At 42.4% G+C, this 15,182-nt stretch overlaps 1 protein-coding gene across 7 annotated transcripts in view; it reads right to left on the reverse strand.

The window, feature by feature from the left end:
- Window positions 1-7,952: 7,952 nt before the first annotated feature.
- The window catches only part of PRICKLE2 (prickle planar cell polarity protein 2), a 395,296-nt gene continuing 388,066 nt past the window's right edge, over window positions 7,953-15,182 (reverse strand). For all 7 annotated transcript variants that reach the window (XM_074404501.1, XM_010350916.3, XM_010350915.3 and 4 more), the window contains one exon: window positions 7,953-14,129. In XM_074404501.1, the coding sequence (XP_074260602.1) occupies window positions 13,255-14,129 (875 nt within the window). In that variant the 3' untranslated portion in view covers window positions 7,953-13,254. The remainder of the gene's footprint in view (window positions 14,130-15,182) is intronic.

The raw sequence follows: 15,182 nt of genomic DNA on the forward strand, positions 1-15,182 counted from the left end.
ATACAATGGTAAGCAAAATAGACTGTGAGCACCACACAGTCTCATAGACTGTAGTTCTCCAAGACCATCATTAGAATTCCAAGTTTAAATAACTGATCAGTTTATCCAAGCCCAAACAACCTACCAAACCAACACACAACAAGAAAAAGCTACATCCAAAGCACTGGCCCCTTTGACCTTCAGAACTTCTCATGAACATCAGGTGATACACATGACTCAGTCCTCTAGGTTAGAAAGAAACTTGAGAGGACATTTTAGGCTGGCCCTCATGTATTAGTCACAATAGGCTGGGTTATGCTGCAGTAACAAATTAACCCTGAAATTTCTCCAATTTAAGACAGCAAAGGTGTATTTCTTGTTTAAGCAAATCTCCTTATGGATGACTGCTTCCACACAGTGACTCAGAGATCTAATCTGCTTCTATCTAATGATTCAGCATCTAAACAAGTGGCATCCATGTCTCCATGACTGGAGATTAAAGATTGTAGGCAAATGCCTACAGGCTGTCCACTGTCTTAGTCTGGAAGTGACACCTTCACTTCCCCTCACAGTTCTTTGGCTAGCATTAGTCACATGACCCCATGCAGCTGCAAGGAGGTAGGAGGTGGGTAGGAACACATGGATATTTGATGAGTAGTAAATGTCTCAGCCACATGCATTCTTTAGACGAAATTCCCCCTGAATCATCATTCTGAAGAATTGAGAAACAACCTTGAAACAATTGATAGATGAGATTTAGAAAACAGATTTTTCAAATAAATGAGTCAATTTCTTTTCTAGGCTCTTTATCTGGGACTAATTTTGAAATTAAAGGAATATAGTAAGTTCTTCCTCTTTCTAGGTCAGAGGAATTCACTACTGACTTTTTTGTACATCCATCATTCTTCTATTTCTTTCCTAGGTAAGGAAAACTTTGTCTTATGCTGCATATTTTCAGGTGATAAGGTTTATTTTTTCATCCTGGTAAATAGAGATAGCACTCTAGATTGTAGAACAAGTATATTTGTTTTATTGTCTCTCAAAACTCTATGTTAGTAGCATTACCTGCCTTCTAAATGTTTCCTTTGCAGCCCTTTGTCTACTAGACTCCTAATTATAAGACATATTCACCTGATTGTGTCTGAAATATTAACATAACATTTGCTTTTTCTAGATTCACTTTTGTTACTGGATAGAAAGCACCAACTTATTTCTTTATGCTTCTTCTGCCATTGGGGCTTTATTAAATTACGTGTTGTAGCATCTCATTTATTTCTAATTTAGCTGCAGATTTCTGCCTAAGTGTACCCTGATTGTGTCCTTGCTTGCTCAGGCACATTCTTCAATAATCTACAGTCCTATAATTAGCACTAGACCTATGAAAGAACTATATTGATATATGATAATGTATTCCATTTGCTAATATAAGTTTATTCCTCGGTAGCATTTTTCAGAGCCACATGAATTTGATTATTCTTAAATCTTCACTTCCTAGTGATGGTTCTTTCATTATATTATATATCATCTGATTATAATTCAGTGGCATAAACTCTTGACTTTGTGTTTTCTTTTTTCTTTTAACTGGTAGTTGATAGTACTTGAAATGTTGGTAGCTTCATTATGGAATCCAAAGGCACTATTACTCCTTGAAATTGGAAAACGCTATTGCCTAACTGGAGTTTATTAGAAAAGAAACCAATTTGGGGGAAATTCAGTAATGCAAACTTGATCTCAGATGTAGCCACTAATAGGAACTTTAAGTGAAATTTTGCCTTGCAGCAACTTACCCGGAGAGAAGAAGCTTTCTCCTTGGAAGGAAGGCTGGAACTTTTTTTTTAGTGTTTCTCTCTCAAAGGTGTGTGAGGTTAAAGCCATACTCTCTCCACTCTCTCTGTTGCCTTTTAATTTACTGAACCAGAATTTTTATGAATTTTCCTTTTGACACTCATGCAAAATTTTTGGAGCATCTACTATGTGTTAGGCCCCAGAGGAAAAGACACCTGGGCTCCCTACCCCTATGGAGTACCGGTTCTAAGGAGGGGGAAAAGGAAACTCAGAATTACAAGATGTTGCTAGTAGATAATGCAGAGTCCCACAGGAGCTCAAGGCAGAGATCCTTTTTCTAACTTGTTGAGACTTTTCATCCTAGAAGCATGTCTACATGGAGACCTGAAGGATGAGAAGTAGTCAGCCAGGTGATCTACAGGTGGAAAGGGGAAAGTAGAAATGTGAATACTTTAAGCGGATGGAACAGCAAGTCCAAAGGTCTAGGTGCAAGGGAGAGACCATGGTGAGAAACTGAAAGATGGAGTTGGCTGGACATTCATGGCGTTTGTTCATTTTGTGCACATCAGCACATCACACAATGCTTTCCACCAATTGTGGTTTGTGTGAGAGGGGTGAAAACACAGAGAGAAGGTGCCAGACTTGTGACCTCATCTACCATAAAGGATCTTAGAGGGTTTTGACTATGACAACAGACACAACTTCCCCACAGACATCCTCTTACCTGCCACGATGTCACCAGCTGGATGCAATTCATACAGTCCGTGAAGTAATAGGAAGAAGACCTCTGTGGTCCCTGCAGCCTGGGAGAAAAGAACTAAAAGTCAGAAGCAACACAGTTCTGAGGGAGTCTAGGTATTGAGTGAAGAGGAGATGAAGACAAAACAGGACAGAGCGGTGAACTTGATTTACATAAGAGCAGGCAAGGAAGACTGGTAAGCGTGACACAAAAGACCTATGCACTGGGTGTTTGGGGGTGGAAGCTGAGAATAGGCAAGAGACAACTCAAGGGAGAAGCTGGTATCCACACGCAGGGTAGGGACAGGGGCAGCAATGGTGAGAGAGATGTTTTAAATGTCTGCTATGTATTAAGAATTTACCTCCTCCTTCAGTGTTTCCTTGATAGACAGGATAGATTTAAAATGCTGAATATAGACTTAGAATTCTTACTGGCTGTATTTGTATTTCTTTGAATGAAGTACTTGGCTGTGACCGGACCAGTTGGAGCCCTGGGGCTCCCAGGGTTGTAGAAACCTTCTCATGAGACTGTAGCTCCAACTAGTTAAGTAGAGTGCAGATGACTGCTTAGAAATAGAGCCAATCAATCATCTCAGTTCTTCCTCTTGGGTTATTACTAGGATAGTTCCTAAAGGAGATACATTTGGGGATATCTGCCCAGCCCATGACTTTCTGCATCCAGAAACTGTTCCCTCACCCATAAGAACTAGCACTCTCCCTGCATGCGTGCTAGCACCTAGCACTTCACCTCTGTTCCACCATTGGTTGATCCGACCAGGAATGAGTACCTGACCCAAACTGGACCAATCGGAGTATTTTCCGAGAATAAGAAATTAAATGAAGAAGATGGCAACTTGGAGCTGTGCAGAACTGCATATGTCCATGAGTTCCCCAAAGCTGAAAAAGTAAAGTAACAAAGGGAAAAGATTAAGCAGACTATGGAAGAGAGGCTGAGCTTTAAAATGTAGGGTAGAAACTTTCTGATGTCTTGGTGGCTTCCTATTTCGGGTTCCAGGCCCTCATGAGGCTGTTTCCCTTAGCTTCTTGCAGGATATGCGGGATCTTTCAAACAAACTTTCCTTTTTTTGTGGTCCAAGTTAGTTGGAAGTATGTTTTGATTACTTAAAATCCAAAGAACCTAGCCTTAAAAAATTACCCTTTATGACCCAAATTCCTTAGGTTATTCAGTTTACTTTCTAGTATTTCTAGACTCATCTGTTTGCGAACTTCTTGTATCTTAAGGACACAAGGCCGTCCATCAGCCCTGATGATCTGTTTTATCTTCAGAATCAGCCAGCAAAGCAGGGGAAATAAGTATCTGCTAGTATTTTGCCGAGAAAGCCCTTACATTATCTCATCTCCGGCTGGGTATAATTGTGTCATTTAATAGCTTAACCATTTTCCCCTAAACTTCAGCCTGTGTTTGCCTTTATTTATCTGTTGCATCTTCTGATGAGCTTTCCTTCTTGGGTTCATGTCTGGATGTCTGTCTCAGTCAAAATTAGCTATATTTCGAATTTAGGCTAGGATGGGTTTTCCAAAGGGGCTGATGTTTCTCATTCTAAGGTAAAAGTAAAACCAGTGTCAACTTTACGCATAGGGTAGATGAGTATTTGAGAAGCAGACCCTTCAACTCCAAAGCTCTATAATACAAACAGGACTGAGCCCTTAGCACACAAGGGCTCACCTAAGATAAAGAATTTCCCATGGTGAGAGGGGTGGCCTTAGATCCCCAAATGTTTATGAAAAATATGGTGACCCAGGCACCTGGTGAATCAGACTCTCTAGGAATGGGGCTAGGGATCCTGAATCTTACATAATCTATCCAGTTAATTTTGATATGTGAAAACCATTGGCTATGAGCCCAAGTTACAATTTTCAAATCTAAACATAATTGTTAGACTGTGTTCTACAGTTCTCACTCTCTTCTTCAGTGTAGCAGTGGTATACATCTATCATAAAAATTAAAGTCAATTGAAGGACATTCCTTTATTGAAGACTGCCACTCCTGAAAAAAAAGTGAACCCACCCCAGATCCTCCAAAATTGGATTAGAAACCACTGGCTCAAGTCTCTGTTCAGACCAGTGGGCTTGCTAGGTTGTCCTGAAGCATCAGGGACTAGGAGATGTTTTTGTTTGTTTGTGATTGGGGCAAGAAGCAGACAAATGTCTATCTAGGCAGATAGGTGTGAGTCTCCAGTGAAACCACACCTTCAAGCTGGAAACAATCCTGGGTAAATCTTTGAACTGGATTGAGAACCCACCTTTCACTTGGTAAGCTTTCTTCTGATTTTTTTTTTTTTTTTTTTTTTTTTGAGATGGCATCTTGCTCTGTTGCCCAGACTGGAGTGATCTCAGCTCACTGCAACCTCCACCTCCAGGTTTCAAGGGATTCTCCTGTCTTAGCCTCCAGAGTAGCTGGGATTACAAGCATGTGCCACCACACCTGGCTAATTTTTGTATATTTAGTAGAGATGAGATTTCGCCATGTTGGCCAGGCTGGTCTCGAACTCCTGACCTCAGGTTGTCCACCTGCCTTGGCCTCCCAAAGTGCTGGGATTACAGGCATGAGCCACCGTGCCTGGCCGCTTTCCTCTGATTGATTCCCCACCCTTCACCTATTTCACATATACCTACCCTTTCCTAACTGGTTTTCTACACTGTCATGCCCATCTTTGAGTGGTGCCTTCGCGTTAACTTTTTTTTTTTGCATACTCACAAACCAATCAGCATGCACTCCCTATTCTGAGCCCATACAAAACCTCAGATCCACTGAACCAGAACCTCTCTGAGGAGGACGAGGAGTTTTCAGTAAGTTCTGTGGGCATTTTTTATACATCGTAAAGATTCAGGCCTTCCTCAAATGTCTCTAAATCCTATTTAATGCTTACATTTAAAAAAGATAAGGGCATTCTTAGATTAGATATGGCTCAGTTATATTGAGAACTCTCCTGCCTTCGGGTACGGGGACCACCCCTGCGTCCCCTACCAGCTAAAAGCTGTTTCATTACTCAGTCGAACTTCTTGCCTCACTGACTCTTCGAGTGTCTGAATGCCTAATCCTTCTGATGGTGAGACAAGAACCGGGGCCTATGATATGGAGCAAAAATCCCGTATCATTTGTTTATTTGTTTGAGAGACTTGGAAGAAAACAAGAAATACCAAGGCAGAATTTCTTGAGCTGTGATTCTCAAACCACCTAGATCATAAAGATATAAAGGGCCTTGCTATAAAAGCAGATTCTGGGGCTCTACCTCAGATCCACTGAGCCAGATAGTGGTAAAAAATTCAGGCCTTCCTTGAATGTCTCTAAATCCTATCATTAAATAGGATTTATATTTAAAAAAGATAAGAGCATTCTTAGTTTAGTTACAGCCTCTCTCTTTGGGTAGAAGAGAAATAGTAATAGCAATAGCTAATGTGTTTTGAGCTCATATAATGACAGTTAGCACTAATGGCTTTACACGTATTATTTCAGCAAATCCACACAATAACCCAATAATGACTCTTCTGTTATTATCTCATTTAATAAATTAAGAATTGAGGCTCAAAGAGGATACAGACATTTCCCAAGATCAACAACTAGCAAGTGGTTGAGGTGAGATTTAAAATGTTAAAGGAACATGGGGCCAAAATAAAAGGTGCAAAACTGGTATTTAGTGCATATGGCATCCTTCATATGTTTTAATTGGGATTGCAAGGGAAGGGTAAGACTACTTACTGTTGCCGAGGTCTTGCCTAGTTTAAGTTTGTAAGCTCCTTTAAGGTAGGGATTTTTGTTTGTTTTGCATATTATTGTATTCCAAGCACCTAGAAGGGTTCCTGGCATGGAGGAAGCCTTTGACAAATATTTGTTGAATGAATGAATAGATGATATTGTAGCATCCAGCAACTCCCTAATGTTGTGGATCAGACATGGGGAAATTGAATTTACGTGCTGCCGTCGTCCTGGCTCCCAGTCAACGTTAATGCTACCCTAATCAGAACACAGACATGGATATAATTCTCCAGACAGACCATCTATTACTTGCTTAAAAGCAAACACAAATATTTTTGGGTCATCTGCTGGTTTCAATTCTTAATAATAACTGAAAATTAAGTGTGTGGCTTGGGTAGGAATCAGTTTCAAGAGTCCTCAAAGAACAAAGATTCCAAGAAGGCAATGCATTGAAACCAGTGGTTCTCCACAAGAGGCAATTCTGCCCTCAGGAGACATTGGCAATGTGTGGAGACATTTTTTCATTGTGGTTAAATAAACAATATAAAATTTACTATCGTAACCACTTTTAAGTTTTTTAGTTCAGTCGTATTAAGTTCATCTACATTGTTCTGCAACCCATCTCCAGAACTCTTCATCTTGCCAAAATGAAACTCTATACACATTAAATAATAACTCCCCATTCCCTCCTCCCTTCAGCCCCTGACAACCCAGTGACTCTTCTATCTTCTGTCTCTATGAATTTGACTCTAGGTGCTTCAGATAAATGGAATCATACACTTGCCTATTGTAGCGTGTGTTAGAATTTCCTTCCTTTTTAAGGCTGAATAATATTCCATTGTATGTATACACCACACCTTGTTTACACATTCATCCATCAGTGGACATTTGGGTTGCTCGCACTTTTTGGATATTGTGAATGCTGTTGCTATGAATATGGGTGTACAAATATATACATATATATATATTTGAGACAGAGTTTCAAAAGGCTGGAGTGCAATGGCACCATCTTGGTTCACTGCAACCTCTGCCTCCTGGGTTCAAATGATTCTTCTGCCTCAGCCTCTTGAGTAGCTGGGATGACAGGCACCTGCCACCATGCCTAGCTAATTTTTGTATTTTTAGTAGAGACGGCATTTCACCATGTTGGCCAGGCTGGTCTTGAACTCCTGACTTCATGATTCACCCACCTTGGCCCCCCAAAGTGCTGGGATTACAGGCGTGAGCCACCCTGCCTGGCCACAAATATCTGAGACCCTGCTATCTTTTGCATATAGCCCAGAAGTAGCATATGGTAGTAATTTTATTTTTAATTTTTTTGAGGAACTGCCCTGTTTTCCACAGCACTGCATGATTTTACATTCCCACCGACAGTGTACAAGGGTTCTTCACCCACACTTGTTATTATTTTTAATAGTTGCCATCCTAATGGGTGTGATGGGAGACATTTTTAGTTGTTGCAGTTTCCAGGGGCTGCTACTGGCGCCTAGTGACCAGAGGTCAGCGGTGTTGCAAAACATTCTATAATGCACAGGACAGCCCTCTGCAACCAAGAATTAACTAGCACAAGATGTCAACATTGCCGAGGTTTAGAAACCCCGATTTAAACAATCAGGTTCATCTTTCACAGTAAAACTCATCACTCCATGCCTGTGTCCTTTCTTTTCTTTGTTGAAATGCTCGAAGGCAGAGACCACCCCTAAAATCTGGAAAGCGAGGGAGGACTGAGAAGAATGGCAACATTTCTTTTATTCAAATTTTATTGGAAGTTTACAAATGTATTACAGACATCAGTAAAACATCATATCCATTTTACAGGGCACGGATCTCAAGCAAAGTGTTCAGAACAGTCTCTGGCAGAGCCCACACCAAAGGCCTGTAGCAGACCTTCTTCACAAATAGCTGGACACTCAACACGGAACACAGACTCTGGCCTGCCTCGCCTTCCCAGGCCCTTTGAGGTTTTGTTTATGCACTTGAAATGAAAGCTGGAGATGGGCAAAGCAATCCTGTGGAGGAAAGAATGAGTTTAGGAGAGGAAAGCCTGCCGAAGTCCTGATTTGCTGAAAAAAAAAAAATTAATTAAAAAAAAATGAAGGACTCATTGTCCTTAGAATGTCAAGTCAGGGTCCATAATAGAATCGTAACACTTTATGGAAAGGTACGAAAATCTATTAGGTAGGTTTGAGAACAGACCTTATTGGTAAGTAACTCTCTCTGAAAATTTCAGAAAAGCTTGGTCAGAGACCTGTTGAACATCAATGTCCAAATGCCGAGCAGAGTGAAGGGATATCTCAGAGAACTCTCAGAATAGAACAAGACGATTTTTCTCTATCCTATTGATTCATCATATTCAAAGCACAGAAATGTTTTCCTAACACTACGTGACTTTCCCCTCCTTTATATTCCCTTGAGGAAAGCTAGTTTTGTCAGCAGAAAGAGAGCTTATAAAATAATATGGCTCCCAACAGTGAGTCATGTTTCATGGGAGTCTTGTGTTGACTAGGCTACTACTATGAGACAATGGAAAAAGAATCCAATTTTTTCTTCATCTTAACCTTGAAGACTACTTCCAAATGGTCCTACAAATTAGCTCTGGTATCTGCTGAGGCCCCAGAGGGACAAACCACTGGAGACAAGGCAAAGGCCGTTTCCACTTCTCTTGTGCTTAAAGAAATGTACCTCAAAAGGTGGTGATCTGAAACTGCCTTCAAAAACTGGCAGTGGAGGCTGGGCTACTGAGTCCTGCATAAGCAATGCTGTCTGAAGAGCCCATTTTAAAGCCCTGAAGGTGCAAAACAGTTGCTAATAGCAACTGTCCTGGCATGAAGTATTCAGATAACTGGTTCAGTTTTCCACTTCCCTTTGTCATGGGTGGATCTTCCTTCTTAGGCTTAAGCATCTGTTTTCTGTTAGAAATACACAAAGAGCACTTCTCCTTGGAATATATATATATATATATATATATATATATATATATATATATATATATATATTTGTTAGAGGGTGGGATTAGATGAAGAATAAGATGAAGTCTTACCTGACCTCTGCAAAATGAAGACTGTCTATAGTAATTGGTAGAGAACATGAAAATGGCATAGGAGGTGAATGAGATTTGTTGTCTTTTAGCCTAAGAAGTCAGCTTCCTCCAGCCTCCACAACCTGGGGTGGGTGGGTGGTGGTGGTCGTGGTGGGGCAGGTGAATTGGAGTCTCTGAATTATTTATAAATATTGCTTCCTAAATGTTCCCAATTATGCTTCCTAAAATGTTTTTGTTCCAAGGCAAGAGAACCAAGGGTTGAAAGACAGATATAAATCAGTTTACAAATAAGATTTGTCATCAGACCAATAAGCTTAGTTCTGATCATCTCTGGTCCTGGCTGGTTGGAGTGTTGCAAAGATTTCTCAGGCTGCATCCACATTCTCAGCGAGAGTATACAGTGATGCATTGGTTATATCTGCTCAGCTTGTGGGGAGCGCAGAGCAAGTGCCACATATATGTCATCACGGGCCCCACCTGAACTCAACAGTAGCTAGTGGTACCCAAGAAGCAAAAAGCTGCAGCAGAAGGAAGAAAAAATGTTGTTATAGTGCAGGAGCATCCTACAGGAAACAAGGATTATGAAGCACTGCTTCCAGATCCTGTATTAGGAACATAAAATTGCTCATTCGCTCAGCTGGTTGGGATTAGAAAGCAAGGACTGAAAAATAAAAGGGGAAAGTGGAAAGAAGGTGTCAAACAACCAACAGCAGGACTTCTTCCTCGGACGTATGAAAAACCAGGAAACATGGTTCTGCTCTCCCTTAGCACATTCACCTTCACACTTGGTAGAGATCCTACAACTGTATGACGGAAGGAAAGGTCCCTGAATACCATGCTCAATGCCACCTGGCTGCCAAGAAGCCTTTTCACAGTACCAAGGGTGGTATGGATTGGCACAGCCACTCAGGAAACTGTCAATGACTTACACTTCCTGGGCCTGGGAACAAGCCAGCTATGTTGCTACTGAACTGAGCAGCAATAGGAAATGAACTGAACTCTGAAGTTGCAGTTGTAACCAAAAGACAGGAAGATCAATATTAGGGGTGGGAAAAAGAAGAACCAGGGAGAAGAGAGAACACTGGGAAAAGATTACTCTTCTGGAAACCAGTCTGAAGAGTAATCTTCCTCTTAGACCATAATTCCATCTTCAATTACGGAATCGAAGATGGAATTATGGTCTAAGAGGAAGTGAGTACAGGCCCCATTCACAGGAGGAACCTGGCCGATAAGAGTTAAAGGTTGTGATGGAGGAATTAGGGGAGGACCCTAAGTTGTTGCCTCAGGAAAGAACGCACTGGGAATGGGATTCTGGGATGTGACGTGTGAGCTATCACTAGCAGGTGGAACTCCAATACAATGATGTCCTGCCCTCAACAGGGCATTCACTTGGAGGTTCTGCCATCATTGGAAGAAACTGGCCTTCCTCATTCAGCATTCTCTGTAAGATGCCTGGCTGCATTTGGGTAAGAAGAAATCTGCAGTGGTAGAATAGAGGGAGGTCATCTTGCTAGTAGACGGTTTGACCCTGAAGCTTGAATCTCATTACATCCCAAGTTCTGAGTTCAGTCCCTGGATGCTTTCTGGGCATCTAGACTAATGCCTCCAGACCCCTTTGGGCACTGGTCATGTGGCAGTTTCTAGGCCACCTTCTTTCTGCTGATGGTGGTTGAAGCCTTCTTTGAGAAATGTAAGAGGTATTCTGAGAAAAACAGTTAGGAAGCAACTTCTACTGGGAGAATTTCTTTCACTGGCTTTGGGGCCACAGAGGACAGACATGTTTTCAGCCGTTTGCTAAGTTAAGTTGATCTACTTTTCCCCTTCTCTTTTCTTTTTCCCAAACTGCCTTTTTTAGTTTCATCAATCAAGGAACTTAAAACTCCAAATTGGACTCGCCCGATTTCTACCAGAAACCTGCCACTTTAGTAGCACGGTGTTGCAAATTATTTCTTAATCAGTTTGCCAAGCAGTTTACAAACTTACTATACAAACGTAATAGAGTTAATTCTCCGGAGGCTCGGATAATTAATGAAGCATTTAGATATGAAGATAGCATGCGGAAAACAGCCACAACCAACATGTGCATTGCTTTTTTAAAAAAAAATCAGTGACAATGACAAATGTCATATTAATACCTGAAAAGCAAATTATTTTAATACATCCCTAATGGAGTGCCATTGCCATGTCCTTTACAACCTTCCTTTCCTCAGACCCATCTAGGATGGTGTCTGAAATGCCGCTTTTGACGTACTCTCCATAAGAAATACTAGAAAATGTTAACTACTATACTGAAAAGAGATCACGCTCACCTCACCATGGCAGATGGCCACTGAGATACACCGGGCACTACATCGACAGTACATCTCACTACAGGTGGGTCCTCCGATGGATTATTTCAACTGCCACAATCCATTAAGGGGAGGAGGAGGATGGAAGAAAGAAACCAAGTGCTTCATTTTTAACTGAAGCAAGGTAGGGAGTTTTATTTTACTATAAACAGCACAACCGTTAAATGTCTTCATTAAGCAAACTCACTTTTGAGCCCATTTTCTGTCTGACCAACAGTCCTCAAAGTTCAAAATGGAAGTCCCCTCCCAACAAAGTCTGATTTTTAAAGCCATTGCACCACTGAAATCTCAGTAGCTCAACCTTCCTGGGTAACCCAGATACTCTGGTTACTGAGCTGGTTACACTGGATTCTTTCTACATGCACTGGGAGCTCTTCAAGGTGGTTGTCACCTGTCCTCTGTTTCACTTCCAGTTCTTCTTTTCCCTCACCTGTCTTCAGATTCTCCTTTAACTTCTACCCTTGACCTGCTTTCTGTTTTCAAACTGCCTTTCTCCTTCTCCAGGCATGACATGCTACACACCGTTCCTCCCAGAGCCCCCTCAGAATCCTTCCGTCCCTCAATCCCAAATGCGTAAGTTCATTTGCTTTGAGGACACCGGTTGTCAGGCTAAGGCAGCAGTTCTGTCTGCCTTGGTAAAGGAAAGCAGATAATACAATCCAGGAAACATGAGCACCAGAACATAATGCCACACTCAAAACAACGTCATGCTGACATCACACAACAGCACCACTCACAGTCACTTTTACTTTCCCCAAGGGATAGATCAACATTAAGTAACTTTAACATTCCCAGCAGGGATGGCATTTCTCACAGAACTTTACTGACACTGGTTGGTTTCTCTAATTGGCAAAAATTACATTTGCAATTAAAAAAAAAATTACTACCACTTTGTAGAAAGTAAATTCTACTGAGCGTGGGAACAGACTTAAGGATAGCTCCTTAAGATGGAATGGAGCATAAAAAGCTTTGGGTCTAATTATGATTATTATTTTTTAGCCACAAAAAGCCAAATTGAATATATTCCTTTGAAAAAGATCTCACTGACATGTAACAAATTTGTATAGAAAAAAAAAAAAAAAAAAAAAAAGGCGGTACCGGGCCACCTTTTAATACTACTCAAAGACAACGGTGAATGTGCATGCAAGTCCCCACTGAGTCCTACGATATAGAAATTCCTTTGATATTACAAAATACAAAAATATTTTATCAGAACTCTCATTTACATTGCATTTACAATGGACATGTAAATAACTTAGTCTTGGGTCCTGGCTAATAAACAAATTACTTACTGAAAAAAGGGTCCTAAAAGTAAGAGAACTAGAGAGGATAAAAGCGAGCGGGAGACAATTTGCCATCTTGTGAGACGGCAACTCAACACAGAACTGATGGGAAGGAAGTGACCAACCCTGGCCTCGATAGAGTCTACTGTGTTTCCAAAGTGAAATGTGCAAATAATATTCAACATGCCAAGAACGTGACTACCTATTGAGTCAATCTGTAACCTTGCCTCCATCCACTGACAGCATTTTCCCTTTTCTCCCCCATAAGCCACCCCCAAAAGCGCTTTAACATTTAAAACAGTGCAAGTTTCTGAATTTACATTCTTAGCTCCCAACTTCTCCCATTCCCTGATCCCAATCGTATTAAGAAATGATACAGTTTTTGCTCTTCTGTCTTTTCCTGCTGTGCAACTGTCCTCTGCCACCTAACGTGGAAGATTTGGGGAGGCCGTAGGAGCTGTATTTGTGCAGCAGCTCATCGCTCGTCACGTATCGCAGGCGCGCTGGCTGGGGGATGGGTTCTCCTAGGAAATAGCCCTCGTTGTCAGACTCTGAAGAGGAGGAGCAGGTGGAACACCAATCATACTCGGCAAAGTAGGGTCCCCATCGGTCCCCAAAGGCATTCTGCAAAGCCAGGTCCGACACAGTCCGCGGGCACTGGCCGTACAGGTCCCTCCGGGACCCATGCCCCATGCTCTCCTGGAAGCTCCGCTGGCGCATGAATTGGTCATAGTCCTCCCTGGCTCTCAGAGGGGGCCTATCTTTTAACCGAGAGATGGCCTCGCGTTCGCTGGCCAGGTGGAGGGCGTTGTCCGAGCGAGAGCGTCGGGAACGCCTGGACCTGTGAGGTCGGAAACGGCGGTTGTCGTCGCGCGAAGTAGCTCTTCTCCGGGTGCGTTCGCTCATGGGCTGGATCCTCACGCCCTCCTGCCCTGGCAGCTTGCTGCCCGGCATCCCTCCGTCGAAATCAAAGCTCTGATGCATCCTTCCGTGGGACTGCAGGTCTCTGTAGCCGATGGGGTTGCTGAGCTGGTGGAGGTTTCCCTCCATCTCCTGGTACTGCTGGGCAGAGAGTAGGCTGCGAACCGACTCTGCGCTCCGAAACTGCATGGACGAGTTAAGAGTGCCCATGTTGCTCAGCTTCTCAGACACATTCATTCCAGAGTCTTTGCTGAGGTCAGGCATGGAAAATCGGGAGAGGTGCTCCTGGCGCTTGGCACCACCATCGGCAGAGAGACCTGGGGGAGAGAGGAGGGGACCACTGAGATTAATACAAAAGTGCAGCAATGGGGATCACTGTCACTGCTGGTCATCTACCCAGGGTCATTACATACTGTTGTGCAGTTGTGTACTGTACAAGGGCTCTCTCAGGGCACATGTGCTTGTGAGGGGGCTCTCTCCACTCCACAGCAGAGCACTATCTACCTAGAGGGGGCACTTGCTTAAAATGCATCCGGAGATGTATTTTACCAGTTACTAATTCCTCCAAAGGCTCATCAAAGTTACTAAGAGCCCACTGTGCATCTTATGCATCATGCTTCCTCTATTTAGAGTTTCACTTTGCAAAGCACATTAATTACGTTTTTGATTCTAATGATGCACTCACTCTAAGCTCTGTAGGACAGATTTTTTGGATGAGGAAACTTTAAGCTATAGAGGCTGGAAAATGCCCAGGCTGTTTCTGGCAACCCTGAACACTGGTTCCACAATACTGGACCAGTTCACTTCTCTGTTAGCCTGCAGCAGTTTCCTGCTTTGCCTGCTGTCCCTAAGTGGCAGGTGGCTTCCTACCTAAAGTGTCTTGGATACTAAGAAACTCCCTAGGTATAGATGGAGAAATATTTACTCTCTCAGACCATTCAGTGAATGCTCTAGGGTAAATGGGTCCCTAGCAGCCAGAAGATGTGAGTGGGACCCCAGTGTACCCCTCTGTCTCATGAGGAGGGACGTTTAAGAGTAAAGCAGTGGCTCTGACGCTATGTAACAGCAGGTGCCCCGGCAATGGATCTCCATTTCCTAAGTGCTGTCAAATGATCTCCTGGCATCCCAGAGACAGAAACCATTTTGAAGGTAGTGAGAGATACTGACTTCAGTAACTTCCATTTTGCTCATCTTCAAGCAAAGCTCTCAAGGAGATGTTTAAGAATGGGCCAGGTGACGAAGTTTCAGCATTTTCCACTCATTATACATTGCAAGGATCAGCAATTTTGCCATTTCTGGTCATAGACAATATGTCTTTGAATTGCAATGGTCCATTATTGCCTCTGCCACTGATTATTCCTGCTCCTACT

The sequence above is a fragment of the Saimiri boliviensis genome, chromosome 8 (genome assembly GCF_048565385.1).
Source record: "Saimiri boliviensis isolate mSaiBol1 chromosome 8, mSaiBol1.pri, whole genome shotgun sequence".
NCBI classification, from domain to species: Eukaryota; Metazoa; Chordata; class Mammalia; order Primates; family Cebidae; genus Saimiri; species Saimiri boliviensis.